General features: G+C 52.8%; 5 protein-coding genes across 5 annotated transcripts; 2 read left to right on the top strand and 3 right to left on the bottom strand.

Annotated features, from left to right (window-relative positions):
• Positions 1-58: 58 nt before the first annotated feature.
• Positions 59-5,796, bottom strand: MAM_04303 (fatty acid synthase subunit alpha; the record flags this gene model as incomplete). The annotated part of the gene is made up of 3 exons (XM_040823101.1): positions 59-169; positions 234-5,179; positions 5,274-5,796. 3 exons carry the CDS (start codon positions 5,794-5,796, stop codon positions 59-61), a joined length of 5,580 nt encoding a protein of 1,859 aa, XP_040678980.1.
• A 2,761-nt stretch (positions 5,797-8,557) lies between these two features.
• Positions 8,558-14,936, top strand: MAM_04302 (fatty acid synthase beta subunit dehydratase; the record flags this gene model as incomplete). The annotated part of the gene is made up of 2 exons (XM_040823100.1): positions 8,558-13,754; positions 13,825-14,936. The coding sequence occupies 2 exons, from the start codon at positions 8,558-8,560 to the stop codon at positions 14,934-14,936; spliced, it is 6,309 nt and encodes a 2,102-aa protein (XP_040678979.1).
• Positions 14,937-15,709: 773 nt separating this feature from the next.
• Positions 15,710-17,235, top strand: MAM_04301 (guanine deaminase; the record flags this gene model as incomplete). Its single annotated transcript, XM_040823099.1, has 2 exons — positions 15,710-15,977; positions 16,055-17,235. The coding sequence occupies 2 exons, from the start codon at positions 15,710-15,712 to the stop codon at positions 17,233-17,235; spliced, it is 1,449 nt and encodes a 482-aa protein (XP_040678978.1).
• Positions 17,236-18,281: 1,046 nt separating this feature from the next.
• On the bottom strand, positions 18,282-19,409 carry MAM_04300 (uncharacterized protein; the record flags this gene model as incomplete). The annotated part of the gene is made up of 1 exon (XM_040823098.1): positions 18,282-19,409. The coding sequence occupies one exon, from the start codon at positions 19,407-19,409 to the stop codon at positions 18,282-18,284; it is 1,128 nt and encodes a 375-aa protein (XP_040678977.1).
• Positions 19,410-21,592: 2,183 nt separating this feature from the next.
• MAM_04299 (XlnR) lies at positions 21,593-22,630 on the bottom strand (the record flags this gene model as incomplete). Its single annotated transcript, XM_040823097.1, has 1 exon — positions 21,593-22,630. The coding sequence occupies one exon, from the start codon at positions 22,628-22,630 to the stop codon at positions 21,593-21,595; it is 1,038 nt and encodes a 345-aa protein (XP_040678976.1).
• Positions 22,631-26,926: the final 4,296 nt, after the last annotated feature.

Here is a 26,926-nt window from a genome sequence, read left to right as displayed (position 1 = left end):
CGCGCAGTTCTGCTACTCATCATACAAATGCTATCCCCTCGCCATGCTCAACGCCGTATCAAACGTTGGTAACCGCAACAGCAATAGCCTGATTGTCGGAGTGCGAGATGGACAGCGAAATGTCCTTCACACCAACCTTGGCAGCAGCAGCAGCAGCCTCACCGTGGAGCTATAATCATGTTAGACAATCTCGGCAATTCATTGGAGATTTTGCTTTTGTTCAAGTCACGTACCTTAACCGTGGGAGCACCGTTGTCATCCTTCACAATTTCAATTTCCTTCATGGCAGCGCCTGCACCCCTGCTGGCGACACCGAGGGATTTGAACACGGCCTCCTTGGCGCTCCACCGACCGGCAAAGGAACTCTGGGGGCTGGGAGCCCCTTTGCAGTATTTGATCTCCTGCGACGTGAAGTTTCGCTCCAAAAAGGTCTCATTCTCAATATTGATGGCAGCGATGTCCTCTACATCAACACCAACATTGCTATTCTTGTTGGCAACCTTTCGAGCCAGAGTCTCCATGACTTTTTCGGTTTCAGCAGCACGAGCAGAGGTCATTGCTTTCTCGGATTGCTTCATAAAATCCTCAGAGTATTTGAGCTCAGAAGATTTCTTGTCCTCACTCACACGAGCGTCGGGATTGAGCAACACCTTGCTAAGCTGCTCGTCAGTGTATGGAGCCTTGGTCTTGGCCACAAACAGGCTATTATTGATGAGACCGTTGTGGAAATAGCGGTAGGCCTTCTTCTGACGCGCCTCCACCTTGGAGCAGTACTGCTGGTAGGTCGTCTGGTCGAGGGTTGCAAACAGATACTTGGGGTGAATACCAATAGCCTGGGCGCCCTTCTGACCGAAACCGAAAGAGGTAACAGAGAACGCTTTGATACCGTCCGTCTGGATTGAACGGCTGGGGTAGACAATCAGGTCGAACTCCTCCATGACGGGATCGACATTGTCAGCGTTGCGGTTGCCAGGGACCAAACCGCTGTTGAGAACTTGCAGACAGCCATTCATCATCCAGGCACCGGCGGCACCCTTGGGATGACCAGTGAGGTACTTTTGAAAGATACCCATCACAGCATTGCCCCTGGATCGTCCGAGATGGCGCAGCTGCTGGCAAATAACGGACGACTCGTTCTTGTCGTTGGCTTTGGTCGAGGTGCCATGGAAGGAAGCGACGTCCAGATCGTCAATGGTGAGACCCCAGGTGGCCAAAGCGCCACGGAGAGGAGCAATGCTGGGATCGTTCTTCCAGAAATTGTTCCCCATGCTACGAAGCAGCTCCTTTTCTTGTCGAATTGCCTCATTCTCGATGTGCGCAAAGCGCTCCTGAGCATATAGTTTCTCATCAAAAGAGGGATCTTGAGCCTTCATGGCATCGATTTCGTCGTGGATGAACTCCAGCTCAGACTCATGCCACTGCTTAATCTGTTTCTTGCGGCGCTCAATCTGGCGACGCCGGTAATCGATATCGAGCAGCGGCGAGGGGAATTTGCCAGCATGCTCGCGAGCGGTGGTAAGGACACCTTGACCAGGGGCAGGTACAGAGCGGCCAATCTTGTCAGAAGCCGTGGTGGTGAGAGCCAGGACACCATAGATGGGAACTCCCATGTCCACAGCGAGCTGAGCAGTCATGATGACTTGGATACCGCAACCTTGGGACTCCATGAATCCGTTACGGGTGGTTGTGGTGGGACGAGACATTTCTTTGGGAGTACGGCCGTGGTTAAGCTCGTCCACAGTGTTGCTGGTGGCCTTCATGTTGGCGAATTCGTAGGACCCTTCCTCGCCAAAGTCATCAAAACCACCGACTAAGCACACACGAGCCTTGCCCTCCATAATGGTTTCGTAACCAACATCGACCGATTCCACAGCGGTGGCGCAAGCTCCGACAGGAGTCTTGATGGGACCAGAAGAAGAGATGAGTAACATGTTCACCCAGGCAGCCATGGTGTTGATGAAAGACTCCTGAAGAATATCATTCTGAAGAGGCTTGTCTAAGAAGCGATCTTTGTGCATGCCTCGGAGAGCTGCCGACCCACCCATACCGGAACCGACACAGTTACCAACTTCGGAAACGTGGACATATTTGTAGAACTCATACGGATCGGTGATGCCGGCCGACAACAGAGCCTCAGCAGTGCACACAAGAAGGAATAGGGTAACTGGGTCGACCTGAGAGATGATGTCTTCGGGAATTCCATATCGCTTGGGGTCCCAACCAGTCGGGATCTGACCGGCAACCAGACGGTCGAAGCGGAGGGCCTTGGGGATCCAGAGAGAAGCCCCCTTTTTCATGCGAACGATATACTCACCACTGTCAGGAATCTCAAAGATTTCAACCTTGTCGCCGTGTTCACGCTTGAACTCTTCAGCGGTCTCCTTGGAGGCTTCGAAAGGTTCCAGATCCTCTTCAATAACAACCTCGTGAAGCAGCTGCTTCTGGTTGGGATCGTAGCCTTCAAAGAGCTCGGGCTCGATCAAGCGAATACCGGAATGCTCCAAAATGTGCTTCTCATACCTCTGCTTGATGTCCTTGTCGTCAACAGGCTCACCGGACTTGGCGTCGACCCAACCGGAGTAAGGTTTGCCCTTGATGGCACCATTGTGGTTGCGAATGAGACCCATGATCCAAGCCATTTCGACGCAACCCTCGAGGGAAAACTCTCCGTACGCTTCCATCTCCCATCGCGTACGAGAATTGCCCCATGGACCGAGTTCGGCGAAACCGGTAACAACCACCACCTTGTCCAGATCGACCATGCCCCTGAGCTTGTCGTTGAGGGGAGAAACATCGATCTTCCAATCCGGCAAAGGAGGGAAGTCGAACTTGATATTGGCACGAGGAGAAATAATCTTCTTCTTGTAGAGGACATCGGAGTTGGCACCATTGACGATAGAGTTCTCGATGGCGCTTTCTTTGGAGACAGCTCTCCGAATCTCGCTAGTCTCCATAATGTCCTTGCGAAGCTTGGTCATAGCCTCGTTGAGGTTGGGGATAAACTGCAGGCCACCGTTGAGATCAGCGAAGACTGGCTCCGCTTGGCAAAGGTCGACAATGGCGGGGGACATTAGGCCGAGCAAGTTGAAGGCCATTTCTTGTTGAGAGAAAGTGCGGACACCGAAAGCCTCAACGCCTTCGGCGACAATGTTGTTGCCTGACATGAGCCCAGTTCCACGGGTCCAACCAATCACAGCACCACAAATAGTGAGGTAATTGGCCCAGCTTTCGGAATGCCAACGGTTAAAAAGGGTCTCGAGGGCAAGCTTGGATTCGGAATAGAGACCATCGTTACCAAAGGTACCGTGGTTGGGAGAGAGAGGGAGGACAACTTGAGCAGGACGAGTCTCAAAGCCACGCTCAGCCTTTTGAGTTTTGACGCAGCCCAAAAGACGAATGAGGTTCGTGAGCATGATTCTGTGAGCAAGTTCAGAGCGTGAGTCAATGCCATCGATCTGGCGTCCAGCCTCAGAAATGGCAGCAAAGGGAACAATGTAGTCAAGGTCCCATCCGAGACCGTTCTTCGGGTCATAAATATACTCAACGAGAGCCTCGACATCCTGCTTGCTTCCCTGGTTGAATGGAACGACAACAATCTGAGAGGCACGAGATCCATATCGGGAGTACATGGACTGGTAATACTCGGTGACCTCACGAGAGAATCGGCTGGTAGTCACTACGACCTTTGCACCGCCGCTGATGAGGCCCTGGAGAACTTCAGCACCGATTGATCCGGCACCGGCACCAGTCATGAGGACATGTTTGCCGTGGTAAGTCACACCAGCCCTAGCACTATCTTCAAGACAGTTGAGGTAGGCAGCAGTGAGCTTCTTGCTATAGTCCCAGCCGTGGAGAGTCTTGCGCTTCAGGTGGAGGAAGGGAATGGTCTCAACTTTGCCCTTGTTCTGGCTAATCCCGCGGAGACCGCCCTTCTTACCCTTGTTATTCTCCTTGGACAAGATCTGGCTTTCATTCATGGCAAGGGAGCGCAGGACATCGCCATACAAGCTCTTGATCTCGAGCTGGGATGTTTTTGACATCTTGTGCTGCTGTTTGATGAGCTTGTAGATGCGTTGTAGGTCGTTTTGAACCTTTGTACGGTTGCCATACTCTGAGATCTTGCCGCCCTCGGCCATTTGCTGAACATAGTGCTCGAGTTTGCGGCAGCTGGCCCGGGGAACTTCCTCGTAATTGAGGTTGCCACGAGCATCGACCGTGGTACGGGGGCCAGTTGGAACGGCAACATCCTTGTATACCGGAGAGACGTCCAAGACCTCCTTGCAGTTCTCAATAAGCATCTGCCCAAGCTCCTTGGCGAGCTTGTATGTCTCTCCGCGCTCCGTGGGGCAGTTATCGATGTGGTATTGCATGAAGTCCAAAAGCTTGGGGTTTGAGCGGTTCATGATGCGGATACATTGGCTGACAATCTCACGGTCGACAGCCTGGAGACGGCCGAAAATGACGTCAAAGTACATGCTCAGAGCATCCTGACGAGCCCAATTCCAGGATGAATCGTAGGTGCGGGCCTTGAGAGGACTGAATACGGGCTCAATGCCGGCGGCGTAGAAGTCGCCATGTTCAGCAGTCCACAGGTCAAGCTGGGCCTGGAGAACCTTTTCGGACTTCTGTGAATCAATAGCAGCTTTGTCACCGGACCGAAGATCCATCTTGAGGTAGCGGGCAAACAGCTCGAGCTGCTGCTTGAATAGAGCCCGCTGGTCCTTGGTCAGAGCATCAATTGCGGCAGGGTCCATCATCATGCCGGCACCGGCACCGCCAGCGGGACCGGAAGATGACGCGCTGTTCAAGCTGACACCAGCATTGGCGGCGTATTTTTGGGTAACGTCGTCGAGGAAGGCCTTGGCATCGCCCTCAGATCCGAGACGAGTGGCAGGCTCCATAGTCAGCGCCAGAAGCAAGGCGCCATCCTGACGACCAGCTCCCAAGCCCCATCTTGTCTCCAAGTACTTGCGGGCAGCTGTGATGTTGAAACCACCAGGCATCTTGGACGATATTAATCTGGCGATCAAGGACTGAGACTGCTTGCCCAGATTGCCGTCAAAAGTGGCCTGCATTGAGGCACCAAGTTCATCCAGCGGGGTATCTTCTGGCTTTTCGGGGGTCGAACCGAATTCTTTGCCTAGGTCACCGAGAATTTCGTTTTGTAGTGTTGACTTGCCTATTCACACAAAATATTAGGACCTGGGAGAATATGAATGATTCATATTATTTTTTCGTCGCACATTGCACAGCGTGCAGTCGGGGTAACATACCGCCAACAAGGTCCTTAATTGCTTTGCCCAAAGGAACTTCCAGAAGAGGCTTCTTCAATTTCTGGGCAATCAAAGCGCGTACGATATCAATGGCCTGAACAGGCTGATCGAGAACCTGGACAGCCGGGCCGGCGCTTGGCGGAGGAGGAGCAGCAGCAGCCGGCGCCGAGGCAGGGGCAGCAGTACCAGCATCTGCAGCTGGTGCACTTGAGCCAGCATCAGGCTCGGGCTCTTCATCGACAGGGTCAACATCGTAGTAGATTTCCTTTGCATCCTTGTTGTAGCAGAGAATTTGCCGCTGAACGGATTTGGCTGCATCGTAAGACTCGTACTTGGATGCAAGAGTTCGTTTGGCCATAACACCAAGGGTGTCGGCAGGACCAACTTCAACGACACGCTCTGCTGTCCTCTCGGCGAGGAAAACATCTTGGGTCTCGATCCATCTCACCGGCGAGGCGAATTGGTATGCCAGCAGCTCAACGAGCAGGGTGTGAGCAAGCTCCTGCTCGACTTCGGGCCGCATGGCAACAGATTAACCTGTATATATTTTTATCGGGAGGGTTCGTGGGCCAGGGGAAAGACAGGACAGCGTATCTAGTAGTTGATCTTAGTAGGTAGCTATATTCAGTCCGTCAATGCAGACTCTTGTGGTCTAGGAATGTTGTAAAGGGTGGCGTTGGGTTGGTGAATTTGGCCTTTGCTGGTCGTCAGCGAGGTGCTGTTAAGAAAAACGGCGCCTCAGGTGTGACGTAGTCAATGAGGGAAGAAAAAAAAAGTTATACAATTAAAACGGCAGAGGGCTGAACCAGACTTTTGCTCGAGTCTCCCTACCCGGTAAGAATGCTCAGCAGGATTCGCGAGGAGAAGAACCTCAGGATTGAGCCAGGCATGAAGAGAGAGATTGAGGTAAGCAGACTGGTGGAGAGGGACGTGATGGTCAACCGCAGGGCCTTGGTTGGGCCAACGGTACCGTAGAATATTACAGGAGGAAGACGCCGAACAGGGCGGGTCGTGGTACGTACCGTAGCAGTTGACGTCGCAGCAACAGCAAAAGTCACTGAACGACTCTGTGCTGCTAGGTTTGGACTCAGCCAAGCAGTGCCAGCATGGGTTGTTGGATAGCACCAGTCTGCTGGGACGAGTTGATTGTTGAACCAGGCGGCCCCACCAAAAAAGAAAGACGCGGTAGCATTTGGCCGGCCACCTGGCAGGCGCTGAACCTTTGCCTCACGGAAACCGGCTCCTGAGTGACAGGTTTCTCAACCATATTGATACACTAAACCACATTGGGCAAGGCGCTGCGGACCATGTAGCTGGCTACTTCTGGTTTCCGTCGCCGTACGGAGTACCTTGCACGCCATTGATGACGGACGTCGGCATGGGCTGTTAATTTTTTTTTTTGGCCCCTACGAACTTGGGACAAGTGGCCGTTACTAAACCAAGCAGTACACCAGATTCAACGCGGGGGTACTCGATCGGTCTGGGAATCATTACCAAGGGGGATCTTGCTGTGAGAAGTTTGTGCCATTGGCGAAAGGAGACATATGCCATCGAATATAACTGACTAGATGTCTTCCGACGAGACCAATGAATGGCGTTTAGAAAAATCGCCGAGGGCGGCCAACAGTTGACTACGACCACCCAAGGCATTCATTCCGAGCTATCCGTCTCCTCGTCCGAGATGGCACCAGCAAATTTTGGGTTCCCAGAGTTCAGCCTTGCCCAGGTACATAAAAAATTGATGAGCCATCGGAAGAGATGTACGGTTTTGTCTATTCCCTGCACCAAGATGAATCGGCTGTCATCAGAACCTGGAGAGCTTAGTTCACGGCTAGCTGCAGAATTTCGCTGGGGACGGTGGGACACGATGGTACGTTGGAAGTACCAGTACATTAGGCCGGACCTGCATAACATAACACGTCGTCAAGATGCAATGGAGCTGCCTCATAGTTCATGCGGACCAATCGAGTTATTCTGGAATCATGAGGCCGCAGTTGTACTGTGTACATCGCCTTGATTGCAAACGCCGAATCTTCTATTTAAGTATCCATGATGCACACGTATTCCGCCACCCATGTGCCGGTAGGATGATGCCGTTTCTCAACGTGGCAACAAAGTTAACAACCGACCAACACGAGGTCTAATTGGCTCGACCCTGCAAAGGAAGCCACGGTGAAGACTCTGATCCGCCACAGCTTGCTACGGCAGATTAGCATGAGATATCCTGATAGTCGCATGTGGTGCCTCTCTAGCTGGGACAATGGATAGCGTCCCAAGTACCACTACATAACAGCAACCATCCTTTTGGCAGGGGAGCTAAAAAAGTGGGAGCAGTCAAGCTTGGAGAATGTTGGTGTTGCGACTACGTATTCCAAAAAAAAAAAAAAAAAAAAAAAAAAAATGGCGAGCCACACACCCTGAGCGCTGCCCACAACCCATTGATAGCACGCCAGACAGACTGTGTACAGCCCACTTGACTACGAGCTGGACTCTGATTGAGCGACGGGGGTTGGGGTTGGGACTTGGGAATGCGGCCCTGGCTTGATCATTCTTGCACTGTATCATTGGGACCGTAGGACTATCACGGTGCCCTCATCATCTGGTTCTGGTTCAATTCAGAGCCCCGTCATTTGGCACTCGAGGCTGATGACTGTCGCTGTAACCAGCTGGCCCAATTTTCCTTGTCGTCCATTGGCCGCGTCTCGACCCCCTTGGACGGATTGCAGACGTTTCGATGTTGAGGCACTTTTTCCCACACCTCTAGCAACGTCTTTCTTTCGAGAATTCGTCTATCCCATTTCCAACCCCCTTTGTTACTTGCTTCGTGTTTCCTCCTCATTCTCCCCCAATTCCTTCTATTCCCTGATACGCTTCATTTCGAGCTCATCATAGGTGCCTGCTAGCATTTATCCTTGCAGCACCTGCTCCTAAAGAAGCCTGTCTCTGTTCGTCACCGGTCCCGCAATTGCTTCGAATTCTTGGTCGCCATCCCCGGCCAAGCTTGTTGAGCATTGCACATTTGATTGAGCTGTTCCGCCTTGCTCGCTCTATCTCTATTCCACGAGTAGCGGTCGGGAAGCCAATTTTAGAATACGTTATTTGATTCATAGGTATGTCGAGCCCGGAACCTTGATTGATGAATTCGGCATCCTGTCATCTGCAGGAACGGAGAAAAATTAAACTGGCCAATGCAGGATTGCTAGACTGACGTAAAATGCCTTCATTGTTTCCAGATTTTGCGCGATACCCTTTCATCCGTTCTCCGCCTAAGAAATAATCCTATCATGTACGGCGCCGGCACAGGCCCTCAGACGGGCATTTCCACACCCAGATCCAGCGCCTCTCTTCGACCTTTGACTCTCACCCACGGCAGTCTCGAAACCTCGTTCCTCGTTCCTACTAGCCTTCATTTCCACGCTTCGCAGATCAAAGAACGCTTCGTGGCCACCCTACCCAGTCCTACAGACGAGCTCGCTCAAGATGACGAACCATCATCCGTCGCCGAGCTGGTGGCTCGATATCTCGGCTTCGTCGCCAAAGAGGTGGAGGACGGCGAGGACGACGCGCAGGGTTCATACGAAGAGGTTTTGAAGTTGGTTCTAAACGAATTTGAGCGAGCATTCCTCCGCGGCAATGAGGTTCACGCCATTGCCGCTGCTCTTCCTGGCATTGAAACGAAGAAGCTCGAAGTCATCCGGTCCTACTACATGGCTCGTGCCGTCACCAACAGAACCATAAAGCCCCACGAGTCCGCTCTATTCCGGGCTGCTGGTGATGGTTCTGCCGATATATACACCATTTTTGGCGGACAGGGCAACATAGAAGAGTATTTTGATGAGCTCCGCCAGGTTTTCCAGACCTATTCGAGCTTTATTGGCGAGCTCGTCATATCTGCCGCTGAACAGTTGAGGACGCTCTCTACCAACCCTAGCGCAGAAAAGATGTTCCCCAAGGGCTTGGACATCATGAACTGGCTACAACATCCGGACTCAACGCCTGATGTTGAGTACCTAATTTCTGCTCCTGTTAGTTTCCCCTTGATCGGTCTCGTCCAGATGGCCCATTATGAGGTTGCCTGCAAGACCCTGGGTGTACACCCTGGTATGCTCCGGGAGCGCATTAGCGGCAGTACCGGTCATTCTCAAGGCATTGTCATGGCCGCCGCAACGTCCGCTGCCGATGATTGGGAGTCGTGGCGTGAGATTGTCAGCTCAACGCTCTCTATTCTGTTCTGGGTCGGCACAAGAAGTCAGCAAGCTTTCCCTACCACCTCCATGACACCAACCATGCTTCGCGAATCTATCGAACACGGCGAGGGTAACCCAACACCCATGTTGAGCATTCGAGATCTCTCGCAGCAAGAGGTCCAGAAGCATATCGATGCGACAAACCAGTACCTTCCTCCACATCGACACATCAGCATTTCACTTATCAACAGCCCTCGCAACTTGGTTGTAACTGGCCCACCCACCTCTCTGTACGGTCTGAACTCTCGGTTGCGAAAGGTCAAAGCTCCCACTGGCTTAGACCAGACTCGAATTCCTCACACTGACCGCAAGGTCCGCTTTGTGAACCGCTTCCTCCCCATTACCGCCCCCTTCCACAGCAAGTACCTGGCTGAGGCTACCGAGATGATCGATGCCGACCTCAAGAATATTTCTATCGATGCTGAAGATCTCGGCATACCTGTTTTCGACACCAACACTGGTAAGGACCTTCGAACCGAAGTCAAGGGCAATATTGTTCCTGCCCTTGTGCGGTTAATCACCCGTGATCCCGTAAACTGGGAGAAGGCTACCGTCTTCGCCGATGCCACCCACATCCTTGACTTTGGTCCTGGAGGTGTTTCCGGTCTTGGTACCTTGACCAGCCGAAACAAAGAGGGTACTGGTGTTCGTGTTATCCTGGCTGGTACTATTGAGGGCACCATGAACGAGGTTGGCTACAAACCCGAGATCTTTGATAGAGACGAAGAGAATGCGCTGCGATATGCCATTGATTGGGTGAAGGAATTTGGCCCCCGTTTAGTCAAATCATCCGGCGGCCGAAAGTACGTCGATACCAAGATGAGCCGTTTGCTTGGATTACCTCCCATCGTCGTGGCTGGCATGACCCCTGCTACAGTTCCCTGGGACTTTGTTGCTGCTACCATGAACGCTGGTTACCATATTGAGCTCGCTGGTGGCGGTTATTTCATGGGCGGTATGATGACTGACGCTCTGCTCAAAATCGAAAAGGCGATTCCTTCTGGGCGTGGTATTACTGTCAACCTGATCTACGTTAACCCCCGTGCTATGGCTTGGCAGATTCCCTTGCTTGGCAAGCTGCGAGCTGAGGGTGTACCCATCGAGGGTTTGACCATCGGTGCCGGCGTCCCTTCCATCGAGGTTGCCCAGGAATACATTGAGACTCTAGGCCTCAAGCATATTGGCTTCAAACCCGGCTCTGTTGAAGCTATCCAGGCCGTCGTTAATATTGCCAAGGCCAACCCCAACTTCCCTGTCCTTTTACAGTGGACTGGCGGCCGTGGCGGTGGCCACCACTCTTTCGAAGATTTCCATCAGCCCATCCTACAAATGTACGGCCGCATCCGTCGCCAGGAAAACATAATTCTCGTTGCTGGTAGTGGATTTGGCGGTGCTGCGGACACCTATCCGTACATCACCGGCGAGTGGGCTAAAAAATATGGTTACCCCCCAATGCCCTTTGATGGTTGCTTGTTTGGTAGTCGCATGATGGTTGCCAAGGAAGCTCATACAAGCAAAGATGCCAAACAAGCCATCATCGACGCTCCTGGTTTGGACGACAGCGAGTGGGAGAAAACATACAAGGGTCCTGCCGGAGGTGTCATCACAGTCCGTTCCGAAATGGGTGAGCCCATACACAAGCTGGCCACTCGAGGCGTGCGTTTTTGGGCCGAGATGGACCAGAAGATCTTCAGCTTGCCCAAAGAGAAGCGTGTTGCTGAGCTGAAGAAGAATCGTGAGTACATCATTAAGCGCCTCAATGACGATTGCCAAAAAGTTTGGTTCGGTTGCAACAAGGAGGGCAAGGCTTGTGACCTAGAAGACATGACCTATGGTGAGGTTGTTCGCCGAATGGTGGAGCTTCTCTATGTCAAACATCAGAAGCGCTGGATTGACCCTACCTATATCAAATTGACGGGTGATTTCATTCACCGTGTTGAAGAGCGTTTCACCAGCACTGCTGGGAAAGCCTCCCTTCTTCAAAACTATGCCGACCTCAACGACCCCTTCTCGACTGTGGAGCGTATCCTTTCTCACTATCCGGAAGCCGAGACGCAGATAATCAATGCCCAGGATGTTCAGCATTTCCTGATTCTTTGCCTACAACCCACTCAAAAGCCTGTCACTTTCATTCCGTCTCTTGACGACAACTTTGAGTTCTTTTTCAAGAAGGACTCCCTTTGGCAGTCCGAAGATTTGGATGCAGTTATCGGCCAGGACGTTGGCCGAACGTGCATTCTCCAGGGTCCTGCTGCTGTCAAGTATTCAACCGTCGTGGACGAGCCTATCAAAGACATTCTGGATGGCATCCACGAGTCGCACATCGAGATGCTTACTCGAGACATGTACAACAACGATGAGAGCTCGATTCCGTTCGTTGAATATTTTGGCGGCAAGTTGGTCGAGTCCGAGATCCCCCTCGATGTTGAAGGGCTTACTGTTGCCTATGACGCTCATAGAAACACCTATCGCCTGTCTTCTGCCGCTGGTACACCACTTCCTTCACTAGAGTCCTGGCTGGCCTTGCTAGCCGGTCCGAATCGCAACTGGCGCCACGCTCTCCTCATGTCAGACGTTGTCGTTCAAGGCCAGAAGTTCCAGACCAACCCGTTGAAGCGGATTTTCGCTCCTACTCGTGGCCTGTTCGTTGAAATTCAATACCCCAACGAGCCTACTAAGACCGCTATCATAGTCCGAGAACAGCCTCGACATAACCACTATGTTGACGTCATTGAGGTTAAGCTTGTCGGCAAGAACGAGATTCTGGTCAACTTGATCAAGGATACCACTGCTCTTGGCAAGGCTGTGGCTATGCCTCTCAAATTCACGTACAATCCCGAGGCTGGCTATGCTCCGATTCGCGAGGTAATGGCGGATCGCAATGACCGTATCAAGGAGTTCTACTGGAAGGTGTGGTTCGGCGAGGAGCCCTTGAATCTGGATGCTCTTATCACCAGCACCTTCGATGGTGGCCGCACCACCATCACCAGTGAGGCCATCAATGATTTTGTGCACGCTGTTGGCAATACCGGCGAGGCTTTTGTTGATAGACCTGGCAAGATTGTGTACGCTCCTATGGACTTCGCCATCGTCGTTGGGTGGAAGGCAATTACCAAACCCATTTTCCCCCGCACCATCGATGGTGACTTGCTAAACTTGGTTCACTTGTCGAACCAATTTCGCATGATACCTGGGGCAGAACCTCTCAAAAAGGGTGACGAAGTTGCCACTACTGCCCAGATCAACGCAGTCATCAACCAAGAAGCCGGCAAGATGGTTGAAGTCTGCGGTACTATTTCTCGCGATGGCAAACCTGTCATGGAAGTGACGTCACAGTTCTTGTATCGTGGCAAGTACTCTGACTATGAGAACACTTTCCAGCGCAAGATCGAAACCCCGGTGCAGGTCCACCTGGCTACAACCAAGGACGTCGCTGTCCTCCGCTCCAAGCAGTGGTTCACAACCGACGAACTCCCAAGCGACATTGATCTGCTTGGCCAGACCTTAACCTTCAAGCTTCAGTCTCTTGTACGGTACAAGAACAGAAATATCTTCAGCAGTGTCGAGACTAGAGGCCAGGTTCTCTTGGAGCTACCCACAAAGGAAGTTATTCAAGTTGCCAGTGTCGACTATGAGGCTGGCGAGTCGCATGGCAACCCCGTTATGGACTACCTAGAGCGTCATGGTTCTCCCCTAGACCAGCCTATTCTCTTTGAAAATCCTATTCCCCTCAGTGGCAAGACACCCCTGCAGCTACGTGCTCCTTCATCCAACGAGACGTACGCTCGTGTCTCTGGAGACTACAATCCCATCCATGTCTCCCGTGTCTTTTCCACCTATGCCAACCTTCCGGGCACCATCACCCATGGCATGTATTCTAGTGCCGCCGTCAGAAGCCTAATTGAGACCTGGGCGGCCGAGAACGATACCGGCCGTGTGCGGAGCTTCCAGGCCTCTTTCGCCGGGATGGTTTTGCCCAACGATGACATCCAGGTGAAGCTGCAGCATGTTGGTATGGTTGCTGGCCGAAAGATTATCAAGGTCGAAGCTAGCAACACTGAGACGGAAGAAAAGGTGTTGCTGGGCGAGGCGGAAGTCGAACAGCCTGTGACAGCCTACGTCTTCACAGGTCAGGGCTCACAGGAACAGGGCATGGGCATGGAACTGTATGGTAGCAGTCCGGTAGCCAAGGAGGTTTGGGACCGGGCTGACAAGTATCTCCTCGACAACTACGGTAAGTGGTCCGGTTTGAACACGTTGTGGTTTCAATGCATTGTTAGATTTGGCTGCTAACCTGTGGCTAGGCTTTTCCATTACCAACATCGTCAAGAACAATCCCAAGGAGCTTACTATTCACTTTGGTGGTCCGCGAGGCAAAGCTATCCGCCAGAACTACATGGCAATGACATTTGAAACTGTTGGCGCCGATGGTTCTATCAAATCGGAGCGTATCTTCAAGGAGATTGACGAAAGCACGACTTCCTACACTTACCGATCGCCTACTGGCCTCCTCTCGGCCACTCAATTTACGCAGCCTGCTCTGACATTGATGGAGAAGGCCAGCTTCGAGGATATGAAGTCGAAGGGCCTCGTACCTCGTGACAGCACCTTTGCCGGCCACTCTCTGGGAGAATATTCGGCCCTTGCTGCCTTGGCTGATGTCATGCCTATTGAGTCATTGGTGTCGGTCGTCTTCTATCGTGGCCTGACCATGCAAGTGGCTGTAGAGCGCGACGCTGCTGGCCGATCCAATTACTCGATGTGTGCTGTCAATCCCAGCCGCATCTCCAAGACATTTAATGAGGAGGCTCTGCAGTTTGTTGTCAATAACATTGCTGAGGAGACTGGCTGGCTACTGGAAATCGTCAATTACAACATTGCCAACATGCAATATGTGTGTGCTGGTGATTTGCGCGCTTTGGACACGTTGGCCGGGGTCACAAACTTTGTCAAGATGCAGCAAATCGATATTGAAGAAATGCGAAGCAATATTGAAGAAGCCAAGGGTGCTCTCCGCAAGATTATTCGCGGTTGCGCCGAGGCGACTCTGAAGAAACCTCTTCCTCTGGAGTTGGAGCGTGGATTTGCCACAATCCCACTGCGTGGTATCGACGTGCCTTTCCACTCCACCTTTTTGCGGTCAGGTGTCAAGCCTTTCCGATCATTCCTACTCAAGAAAATCAACAAGACGACAATCGACCCTTCGAAACTGGTCGGAAAGTACATTCCCAATGTCACCGCCAAGCCTTTCGAGCTCACCAGAGAGTACTTTGAAGATGTGTACAAGCTGACAAATTCGCCCAAGATCGGTGCTGTACTGGCCAACTGGGAAAAATACACGCAGGAGGACGAGAGCAAGACGGTTAGCGACAGTTCATCAAGCGTGGGCTATGATGGGCCTGGTGCCGCCGCCTAAGAAGTGAGTATCAGAAAAAGAAACGCAACCACGACGGGGAGGAATGAGCAAAAAGAAGTTAAAATACATAAACGGCGATTCAGACGTGGAGCAGAACAACTGTTTGCACTTTAGACTGGGGCATGGTGGAGGCAGGCATAGACCCTCATTTCATGGCGGCGACGACAGGGATGGCATCGGTCGTCATGATGATGCTGGGTTGAAGATTGTTGATTAAATCATGAGTTGTTTTGTAGATGTTTTCATGTATTTCGGTCCTGCTCTGCCTAGGTAGAGGGAGCAATGCTCCTACGAATTATCAATAGACATGACATGCATTATGTTCTCGCAAGATGATGCAGTTTAGAGAAGAAAACCCCGGGTCAGGAGACGACAATTTTTGGCATGCTGAGGCGCGATGCGGTGTGTGTGGTCTTGGGTGCAGATGCTTATGAATGACTCTCTTTCACCTCTGCCATTATTCCCAACTACATTATCACGATGCACGGCAGACGGCATCAACTCGGGCCCCGGCGACTACCGACCGCATCCAGGAATTGCAAGTGGGTCGGTCCTCTCCTTCCTTGTTGGTTGGTTTGCGGTCTCTGTAGTCCGTACCAGGCAAGTGCCAAACGTTACTTTGGCCAGTCACATCGCAGCCCTGCGGCTTCCGTGATGAAACGTGTGCCTCGACAGTTGCAATATTCTTTGAGGGCTTCTGTCAAGCGGAAATTTTCATCTCGTCTGCTGTGCTGCTCCATCCGCGAAACCTTTCCGCTTTTTCTTCGTCGGATATGGTGCCCACGAGACTGGCCCTGGAACCCAGGAAGTTCCGTGTCCTCGTGGGGACCTTTGTCCACAGCAAATCCCGCTCGGAGCTGGAGTATATCCACGACGCTGCTGTTGCAGTCGACGATGGCGGAACCATTGTCGCCATGGCGAGAGGCTGCGAGAACGGGAATGCGGCCAAGGACAAGGTTTTGAGGGAGACTGGGTGGACGCACCGTCATGTCGATTTGGTCGAGTGTGGGGAGGGACAGTTTTTCTTTCCCGGCTTCATAGGTATGCTTTGGCTCGCGCCATATTCCGGCTCATGACATGTCTTTGGCAGCAAACAAGGGACTGATCCGCGAGCATAGACACCCACGTCCACGCCTCGCAGTACCCCAACGCAGGAATATTCGGCAAATCCACCCTCCTGGACTGGCTAGAGAAGTACACCTTTCCCCTCGAATCGTCTCTCGCAGACCTCGCCAAGGCTCGCAAGGTATACACGGCCTGCGTGCGGAGATGCCTCTCCCACGGCACGACCACTGCGGCCTACTACGCAACCGTGGATGTGCCTGCGACCAACCTCCTAGCGGACTTGTGCCTGTCTCTTGGCCAGCGCGCCTTTGTGGGCAGAGTCTGCATGGACAGAGAGGAGCTGCGTCCTCGGCACTACGGCGACGAATCCGCAGAAAGCTTCCTCCACAATACGCAGGAATCCATTGCGTACATCAAAAAGATTGACCCCGGCTTTGAGCTCATCTCGCCCATCTTGACGCCTCGCTTCGCGCCATCCTGCTCCTCGGAGGGCATGAAGGGTCTCTCTGCCATTCACAGACGAGAGCATCTGCCGATCCAGACTCATGTCTCTGAGAACAAAGGCGAAATCCAGCTTGTTGCCGACATGTACCCCGAGTCAGGATCGTATGCAGAAGTCTACGACGACCACGGCCTCCTCACACCCAAGACTATACTTGCCCACGCGGTCCACATTACCGAGAAAGAAGCACGTCTCATTTCACAACGCGAGTCGAAAGTCTCACACTGCCCCTGTAGCAACTCCTCGCTCACCAGCGGCGAGGCCCGGGTCCGATGGATGTGGGAACAAGGCATTGAGATTGGTCTGGGCACTGATATGAGCGGCGGCTATTCGCCGTCGATGCTGGAGGCCGCAAGGCAAGCTACTCTCACGAGCCGCCATTTGGCAATGCGCACAGAGGACCAGGCGCTACGGGAAAAGACGAAGCTGACGGTGGAGGAGGCGCTGTATCTCGCGACCAGGGGCGGTGCGCGTTGTCTAGGTCTGGACGACAAGGTCGGCGGCTTCGAGGTGGGCAAGCAGCTGGACGCGCAGCTAATTGCACTCGGACTGGTGCAGGACGACGGTTCAAGAGTGGGCGAGGACGAGGACGGCCATGTGGACGCAGGCAATGTGGATGTTTTTGGCTGGGAGACGTGGGACGAGCGCATCGCGAAGTGGCTGTACAATGGGGATGATCGAAACACCAAGAAGGTCTGGGTGAAGGGACGGTTGGTGCACTCCAGACGATAGGCTGCCGGTACGCTTGACTCGAGAGGGGAGTCGCCAGGGCCGTCAAGAGGCGGCGGTGGCGTAGCGACGAGCCATGACGGCGGCGTATGTCGTGAGAAGACGTGGACAAGTGTAGAGCGCGCCGAAACTTGATCAGGGGCTCGTTGGAAGCGGTCGTGATATCCCTACTGGCAGCCCGTGACATGAGCACGACCCGGCATCTTCTCCAGCCGCCTCATCTCTGTTATTCTTCGCAGAGTCAAAGTCCTCAGTCGGTAAGTGGCTTCCGCTCTTCTCAGCGTTGGTCAAGATATCCCTCCTGGACGGGGGAGCCAAAGGATCCAAGGAGGCCACGGCGTCGCGGTCTTCATCGCAGTGTAAATCCAGCAGGGGCCTCGGAGAGAGGCGTCTTGTAAAAAAAGCCACCATGTCTTGTACATGTCCCGCTCTCAGGGTTGACGACTCCCACCTCATCATTTCCTCAGCAGTTTGCCAGGCAGAGACAATGTAGCCGCCAACGAGGCCGTGGAGGCGGGCTCGCGTCGCTCAAACGCAGGCCTGATGCGGGACCGGCTCCCCCCCTTCCTCTCTCTCTTTTCTTCTCAAACAAACGCCCAGAGGATACAGAAACAAGACTGTTTTTCGAGTTGCATTCAGGACATGCCAACTTGGCTTATGGCAATCTGGTATTTCTATCCGAAACTGCGCCCCCCCCCTTTTTCTTTGAAAAAGGTCGAGCAACCTAGGCTGATGTGCGCACGCAGAGTGCTCCTGTTCACCGACTGAAAAATAGACCCAGATCTGCCGTGACAAACCGCAGTCGTGTATTCAAGTGCCACGCCCTTGATGACGGACCTATCTCGCGTACGCAAAAGAACCTAAACCCGGACCAACTGCCCCCGTGAACCCGACAAGAGCCTGACCAGCACCGTACTCGCCCGGTAAAAATGCCTTCAAGTTTGCCCAGATCCGCTTCCGTACCTCTGTCCGTTTCCGGGCTCGCCGGCCCATCCGAGTGTGCAACCTGCAAGCCGTCTCCTTTACACCCCAACTGCTCTTCCTCCCGGCTAGTTCTGACCAAAATCGTAGGATGGGACGAAGGAGGCCCAGTCCATTTGAGTCGCCCTCCCATTCTGAGGAGCTGCTTGGACCTGGGGGCCGGGTGTAGTGGAAGCGGCGGCGGCGCGAGTGGCTTCGGCCCGCTGACGAGCAAAACGCTCGTTGGCCGCCGCCTTCTTCCGCTGGCGCTCCTTGTTGCGAAGAGCTCTTCTGCGGGACTCTTCTTCGGCCTTGTTCTTCTTTCGCTGGGCGTAGACGGCGTCCATGCGCGCGAGCACGTCGTTGCGTATCTTGAGGAGCATGTCTGGGCGGATGGCGTCAAAGTCGGCGAGACTGCCGCCGAGGCCAATCACCTTGGCTTCAAGCCACGCAATCCGAATGAATTGGGTAATGTTGAGCTTTGTGGCATTGCACAGAGCCTCGGATTTGGCAAGGCGGCTGCGCTTGGCCGCCTCGTTGTTGCGGGCTCGGTCTTCTTTCTGCAGCTGGGCGGCCAGTCTGTTGTTCTCGCGCTCCATCATGAGCTTCTCCTCGGGCGACGTGCTCTGGCTGGGCTTGATGAAGTCTGGAAAGACTCGCTTAGGAGTCATTTCGCCGAGCGTGTGGTCGGGAATCACTGGCGGATTTTGTCTGTGGCTCTTCTGGTTCAGCTGGATTGCTACCCGTCGGCGCGCCAGCTCTTCAGCATCACCACTGTCGTGAATGGTGAGTCCGACCAGATCGAGTGGGTATCCTTCGAATTTCACCTCCGACTGCTCGGTCAAACGGGGAGGAGGACCAGTAAGACGGTTGGGATATACGCCAGTCGCCGCCGTCGTCAGGATAGACGGCGTCGTCTCAAAGGGAAGTACGTTGGGCCCGGCCTGGTTCTCCAAGTAACCGCCAGTAAAGTGAAGTTCGGAATGGAAACCAGAGCCGACCACCTGGGGGGGCATCTGATTGCCTGCTCCAGAGTCAAAGTTGAAGTTGTTTGGATGCATGTCGTGGCCCAGAATGCCGTTGCCCAACATGGCACTCGAGGCAACAGGGGTAGTATCAGGAAACATCAACCCCTGGCTCTGGGTCTGGCCATTGGGACTATCATTCTGGCTCTCCGAAGTTCCCTGGCCCGTAGCCATGGGATAAAACGTGGTCATGACGACGGCTTCAAAGTCCAAGGAGGATGGGGCCTAAAGGGTGTATTGAGGGATTCAAAAAAGCTGAGGTAGTTGCGGATGCTACCCCAGGACGAAGACGATGACGATGAATAGCGATCTGAGTCGAGGAGAACGTTAGCCGTTGCCAATAAATACGTTTCTGTAGCATGCCTCAGCGAATAGTGCAACCTCAAAGACCAGACGCCGTGAGCTTCTTTCCACAACAACGCCAAGCTCATCTTCTTCACGCGGCGTAGCACGATTGCTTTCCGACAATGAAGAAGAGAGATCCAAGGCAAACTGTTCACTTATCCCCCGTGGAAGATGGGGTCAGCCGGCAAGATTTGATGGATGTGGCTCAAAAAACTCCCAAACACGGTTCAACCATCGTCGGACCATGAAGCCCCTTGCTCAAATGAGGAAACAAGATTCATACCTTTTTCTCTGCTTTTGTGATATCCAAGAAGGATAATGACCACTTGTATTGTCGGCCTTCAGTTTAAGCAACACTGTTTGCCGCCGTGTTCACTAGCTAAGAGGTGATTCAGCAAACGCATCAAGAGCAGTCCAGCAGCAGAAGAGGAGGAAGAGAGGTTACATGTTTCATCAGCGCAAGTGATTCAGCACAAGTAGCGTATTCGTAAGCCGAACTACCTTTCAGAGGATCAACACTTTTGCGTGAGGGAGGTGTGTGGGAGAGAGAAAACCATAGAAAGACGCCCACGGAGAAGAGACAGAGGAAAGGTGTGGCTGCCGGAGAGCCGTGCTGAAGGGGTGTAACGTTAGGCAGCCCCCCCAGTTAGAAGATCAGATCAATCTCATGTCATGGGCACGGGAATGGGCAAGGGCTGGCGCCGGCTTCGACTTCTTGACGAGTTGCTGTTCTCTTCCCTCCGTTCCTGAGAAGCTGATGCTGATGTAGTCACTTGAAGCATGGCTTTGTCGAGGTACGCTACATGGAGCGCGAACGTGCTACATGCCGGAGTGAATAGTCAAAGAGAGAAACCAACCCATCTCAGGAAACAGGCCATGCTACAAGCACACTGATGTTGTGCTCTTTTGAGAGCAAACATCGGCAATAGTCTTGATAACACATGGTCATGTGCGATGGTCCCAAGGCAGGAATCAGGACGTTTTGCACAAGAGCCAAGCCTGACATCACTCTGATTCTGTCACAGTTGCTGAATGTGAATTTTTCAGTATGAAGAAATCAACAAGTCTGGTGGGAATCTTCTTCCTCGAGGACAAAAGCCGTTGCGTCCATGTCTCTTGAGCCAGACAATCCAGTCCCCCAAGGCTCGATTTCAGCACACACCACTCCCAATCCAGCCGAAAGCAGAGACAAGGATAATCATCATCAAGCATGAGAAACTTTTGGGCGCGGTTGTGTCGCATCCTCCCCTCGATTTGTTGTGAGCGTTCAAGGTGAATTTGCAGCCAAGGCTGGCCTGCGTCCTCACATCTTCAGTCTGCAGAAACGAAACTGAAAAGCCTTTCCCGCCTCGGTAGAAGCTGGCTGTCAGCCAAGTTCTCGATACTTGTCGTTTGTTAGATCGACGATATTGGATCGACTAGGCGCCGCCCGTCCTCCGTTTACACCCGCACGAGACGGTTCGCCATGGCACGTGAGAGCTTGGGCATTTGAGTACCATCAAATTACTCTGATTAGCTCGTCATACAGAATGTGTCGTCTGTGTCGAGGTATTTGATGATGAAGTTTTTGAAATTTGCGAGTTCAGCACCCCCGAGACGCGCGCGAATTTATGAGCTCGTCGTCCGTCCGATGCGTAGGCTGCAATTTTCGACGCCTTGAGTAAGATGAATTATCCATATTCTCTCTGGGCATGCGATACTTGTATTGGGTATCGCCGTTTCAGCAACTACTCGCCCGGGAGCCTCTGAAAGCAGAACGCTCAAAATATCATGTTCGCTTGCATTCGCTCCGCCAACAAGACATTGAAAAATTTAGAGTGGTGTCATCACATCGCCAAGCCAGTACCGTCTCCTGTCCAGCGGCATAGCCCTAGTAGTTCTCGCCGTCGCTGTAGTTGTTCGCTCACGTCTGCAGTGACGCGTCCTCGGACTAATGCCAGGGCACCTCGCATCACTCTGCTGAAGGTTGCCTGATTTCCATCGAAAAATCAGCCAACTTGAAAAGATTTGCACCTTGATTATTCCAGGGTTTATGGGGAGAAATTCTTTACCTGGTATTCTGTGCGCAGCGTTACACCGCATGCTTCGTGTGCCCGCACAATGGTCTCGCAAGCCCGCTCTATGTTTGGCGCGGCGTCGACTTGCAATTTATCCGCTATCAGAAGCAGCAAAAAGGAGCCCTGTAGGAGGTATATGTCGAAGAAGAATGGCATAAACTCCAGTCCTGGGTCGTGTTGGAGAATTTGGCTGATAGCCTCTGCTGCAGCTACAGCATGTCCGGAAGCAGCCACAAAATCTGCGGACGAAGTCCATTGGTCATCATCGTCCAAGAGGCTGATCGGATCCCATTTTCCTTCCAACAGAACGTATAAGACGTTCATGATGTGAGTCCCATATGCAAGTACAGTTCCTTTATGGAGTTCTGCTTTGGTCACCCCAATCGAGGCCGTTGTAAGCACGGACTGGGAGGACGGGCTGCTGTTCGATTGGAGAGCCCTCTGCGTTTTGTTGTTGTGGCTTTCCAGTATTCTGTTCTCATCTACGTGGACGTGTGTCTCTTGGTTCAATGAGTTTCGTCCCTCGAATCGTCTGAGAGACTCTTGGTAGGCCTCGAGGTGCCGTCTCACCTCAGATACTCGGTTGCTCCATTCTTGAGAGACCCTAAATGCGGAGCCTAATCGGGGGTGGTTTCGTGCATGGTGCAGATCAACGATCTCTCCGAGAATAGTCATCAGAGGAAGAAAGTAGCCAAAGATGCTGTATCCCCTGCACTGAAACTGAGGCCCGCAAAGAGTTTCTTCCTCCTCGGCAAAGATTCTCAGTATTTTCGAGTCGGCCGGATAGTTCTCAAAGTCACCACTCTGCCAGGCTGCATCATTCAGTGGTTGCAGAAGTCCCTCGCACTCTATGTCGAGCAGAAACAAAGGCCTATTATAACAAAGAGCTAGGTGACGGTCCACGGCATACACCAGCCACCAAGTCCGCCGTCTCTCTTCCCTCTCCTCTTCCGTCACAAGACGACGGTTATTTCGGAGAAGATCGTGTTCATCCAGTAAATCCGTTTCCATTTTGCTTTGTCCGAAACTTGGTTGCGGTTCATTCGGTGGCAACTCGCGACCCAGCTTCAAATCTCGCGCCATGGACCAGGCCACGTTCCACAAGCGCAGGCCGGCCCCTCCATGTTCACTGGAAGACTTCACAGTTGCCAGATGTATGTAAGTAACGAGATCGTCCAGCTGACCAGAGGATCCAGAGGCGCCAGATTCCGCACGGTTAAGTTAAGCGTCCATTTGCGCCACGCCCAGGCCACAGAGGGAAATAGCTGCAGCGGTTTGGCCCGCATTTGGAGCGGCATAATTAGACGACTCATGAGCAGATGGCTTCAATAATTCAACGGTTAACTCCAGCAACTTCTGGCAAATCTTTCCCCGGGCTGAAGGTGCACTCGTCAATACAGAAGCCTCGCTTGTTTTGGCAGCAACCCACACCATACTAGCTAATAGCGCTGGCCGGCATTTTCGTGGTCTTGTAGGATGCAAGAAAGATCGTTTTCGAAAAACAGATGCAAGGACATAAGGCGACATTGGATGCATACCCGCCCAAGACGACGACGCGAAATACAGGTCGATCAAGTCGCACGCCAAGTGGATCGGACTAATGTTGGTTATATGGGGAATTAATGGCTCCAAAACTGGATACCGCAGCCCGCTCTGCCCGAAGTTAGCATGTTGAATCTGCGTTTGAAGTTGGTCGGGTGGTGAAGACATCGGCGGCATCTCCCATCCTGGAGATGTAGCTGAAGTTAGCCCCGGATAGACCCCGAGCGGACTGTTGCTGAGTTGAAAGCTAGGAGAATTGCCAAAATCTGTCGAAGATTGTCCCAGAAGTCCAAATGAAATATCAGAATACCCGTGCATGTTGTTCTGATGGGGATGACTGTATGACTGGCTAATATCGCTGCTAAGACTCGGCCGGTCATAACGAGTCGAATGCCCTCCATAACCACCGACACTAGTTGCATGGCCATCGTTAATATTTTCCCCATCAATTTGCATCGGCGTCGGCATGTGAGAATGGGCAGAAAGATCGCCAAATCGCCCCGGGGTAGTCACTAGTTGTTCATGATGATATTCCGAATCAAGACCCATCCCGCCCCCGAATCGATTGTCATTCACCGTAACTAAACGACTACCGGACAGGGAGTTGCTCCTGGCGTTTTCCGCAAAGCCATCACCTTTATCATCTGTGGCGGGAGAGTTGCTGGATTCCTTGCTGTCTGATGCATCACCATTTTGATTCGCGGCACCAGCCGCTGCTTGTGCCGCAGCTCTCTCAGCTAGGTCTTTCCTTGACGCCTTACCGCGTTTCTTCTTCTGCCGCATGTATTCGCATCCAAGGCCGAATTCTGTGTGCAGACAAAAGGTTAGTGACAGAACGAAAATCAACCGAAACCCACGGCGGTCACTGAAGTAGACCAACACCTACCAATGCAGTGCGCACAGGGGTGTTTGCCGTCACATTTTGTTCGCAGTTGATTACACTGATCACAAGCTCGGCTGATCCTCCTTCGAACGGGACCTGATCCGCCCGAAGCCTTTCCGGTCAACGCTGATGTTTGTGCTCGCTGCGTGTGCTGACCTTGTCGACCGAGAGGCCCCATCCCTCGCGGACTGGAAGTGCCTACATGATGCCCAAGCTGATCTGTACTGTAGTGTGATCCGTGGCTAAAAAAGTCAAAAGGATTGCTATGCCCGCTTTGGTTGTGGAGAAAAGAGGCCGATGAATCTCTAGAAGGAGAGTATCGGTGTGATGGGTTAGACAACATGTCTGGTCCTTACTTTGTCGTTAGGTCTATTGATTTGTCTTGTAAATCCTCTGGATCCTTCAGATAGAGCTGATGGAAAGAGGGAAAAACCAAGGGCATAGATATAATTGTCGATACCAGTAGGTTTCGTCTTCTGTTGAGGGGCCAAGGGTCATCACTTGCCTTGAGAATTCCGTGGATTCATGGGTTGGCTGATGGGCTGAGAGCATTCGGCAAGTTATTGAACTCCTCAGGCTATATTTTTCGCCAAAAAAACCTAATACTTCTTGTGTGTCTTTCGGGTTGTTTTGGGTGCTGTTCGACGTCGACAAAAGAGCATACCGAGGTTGTAGATGTATAATAAATCTTGAACAGAACCCTGCCGGCACTAACAATAAATCAGAACTCCAGGATGTGATTCCTCTTGGCCGAGAGCTGCCAGAATGTAAACCGACACGGGGGAGGCCGAATCGCCCAATCAAGTTGATCCACAGATAAATGACAACACCTTCTCCCAAGGGATGAATGTGCTTTATGAAAAAGAGGCCTCATAAGACGGAGAACTCTTGGGACCTCATCAACGAAACATTCTCCAGCACGCCGTCCAGAACCAGCCCGACGGGGGGACGCGGGAGCCTGGGGGTTGACCTCAACTGCGAATTCTACTTCCTGCTCTACCAAGTTCCCAAAAATACCTTTTACACCGAATACACACCTATTGCGCAGCTACTGACTCCATCCGCCAAGGAGATGCTGGAACTGACAAAGACGAACCGGTGGCCGTTGTGGAGGCGTCTGGTACCGAAAAGGTTGTCCGTGTCTGCAAACCACCCACAAAACGAAGTGAATCCACAGGGGCGACTGTGTCAGTGGTGCGGATGAGGCTTTGGTTGTGTGATGCCCTTGTCGACGAAGTTCAACGCCACAGGACAACGGCTGGTGGGGCACACGCGCAATGGATGTCCGCCCTGGATTGACAGAGCTGCGGGAACTGAAATGTCGCGGAGCATTTTCCCGAAGATGTCTGGAATACCAATATTACAAATGTCGACGCCTCCGCTAGCCTCCCCCTCGCAACCAACGAGGCCTAGCACCTGATGATCTTCAGACCATGGGATGTTGGGATGTTCGAAGAATGGTATCTGGCTCGGCGGTGTCACGGCCGAAAACGGTCTCGGAGGGGAGCAGCACTTGGCGAACCGGCGGGAGACTCACCCCCTTCCTGGTCGGCGTTATACCGGCGGTGCGTTTTTTGAGGCGCCGTCGACCCCAGACTTGAAGGCCGTATCAAATGCCATGCGTGGTTCCCACACCCTGCCTTCAGCAGACGGAGAGCAACCTTGTCGAAAGTCCATTTGCGGTTGCTGCAGGCCATCAAACCCCTGGTGCAGTGTGAACGCCACGTCGTGGTCCGTGATGGGCGGCCATGACCCTTGACAAACGTTGGAAATAAGCGACTGACTGAAGTGGAGGATACTGAGCAAAGGCCGAAATGGTGGTCCTCTAGCTCCTGCGGCGGAGCTCGCTGAAGATTCTCCTTCACTCACAGCACACATACTCTACTAGCCGTGGCGCTTCTTTGTGGCAACACGCCTCTCTCCAGCGCCCTGGAAACGAGATTTGAGCAAAGTCGGGCTGCCAAGGAAAATGCCGCACCGGTGGTGGTGAGAAGCACAGGACTGACGAGCGATAAGATGCTTATTAGGTTTGGCGGTTGACGGTGCAAATGAATGGGTGCAATGAGGCGAAGGTTTTCAGAGCCAGGCAGTCCCGGGCTGAAGACGATGGGTGATGGCGACGAGAGACGAGGGGACAAACGCGAACGAGGAAGAGATTGCCCAAGGTCTTTATGGCACGTCAGTGTATCTGGTACGCCCACGGATCTCCAGACAAGCGTGGTCAGGACAGGAAGGCCAGCATGCTGGTTTGTGATGGGAGCGACGTTGTGAGCGACGAAAGCTCAGACCTCAAGTTGTGCGTTCTCCAGAAGAGGCTTGGCGCCGTCCTCCGTTTGCCCTGCACCTGCCAGGGGATCTACGCTCCGCAGAAGTCATTGCTCGAAATAATGCCAGCCAGCGATGCGGCACCCTGGCGAGGAAGGAGCCGGGCAATATTTGAGTGACGGATAGGGCAGGAAGCGGGAGGTGTACACCAATTGATCGATTGATACTAATAAGTACCTAAGTACCTACTTGGTAATCCCAGACATGTGATGTTCTGATGTCTGTCAATGGCGCAATGTGATGGCTGCTGGTTCCTGCACGCATACGCAAGTCCTCAACGCTCGGCTTGCCTGCGCCTCTCAGCCCATGAGCCACTGATGGCATGGAGAATGGAGCTAGGTCTGCCCCGTTACGAAGTCCTCAAGCCATGTCTCTGGCGTTGTCGATCGAGACCCAGATGTCGTTTCGAGACGGATTAAGTTGAACGAGTTGACGTAAGTCCCAAGACGTTCCCTCTCCTTCGCATATAGACGTATGAAATAGCCTCCAGCTAATGTGCTAGCGTGAATAGGACGCTAAAGCGCTGTCGGTCACGGACCAGGACAGAGCAAAGGGAA

This window comes from Metarhizium album (genome assembly GCF_000804445.1).
Source record: "Metarhizium album ARSEF 1941 chromosome Unknown scaffold_9, whole genome shotgun sequence".
NCBI classification, from domain to species: Eukaryota; Fungi; Ascomycota; class Sordariomycetes; order Hypocreales; family Clavicipitaceae; genus Metarhizium; species Metarhizium album.
Note: the sequence above shows the minus strand (reverse complement) of the source record. Positions and strands in the feature narration are given on the sequence as shown.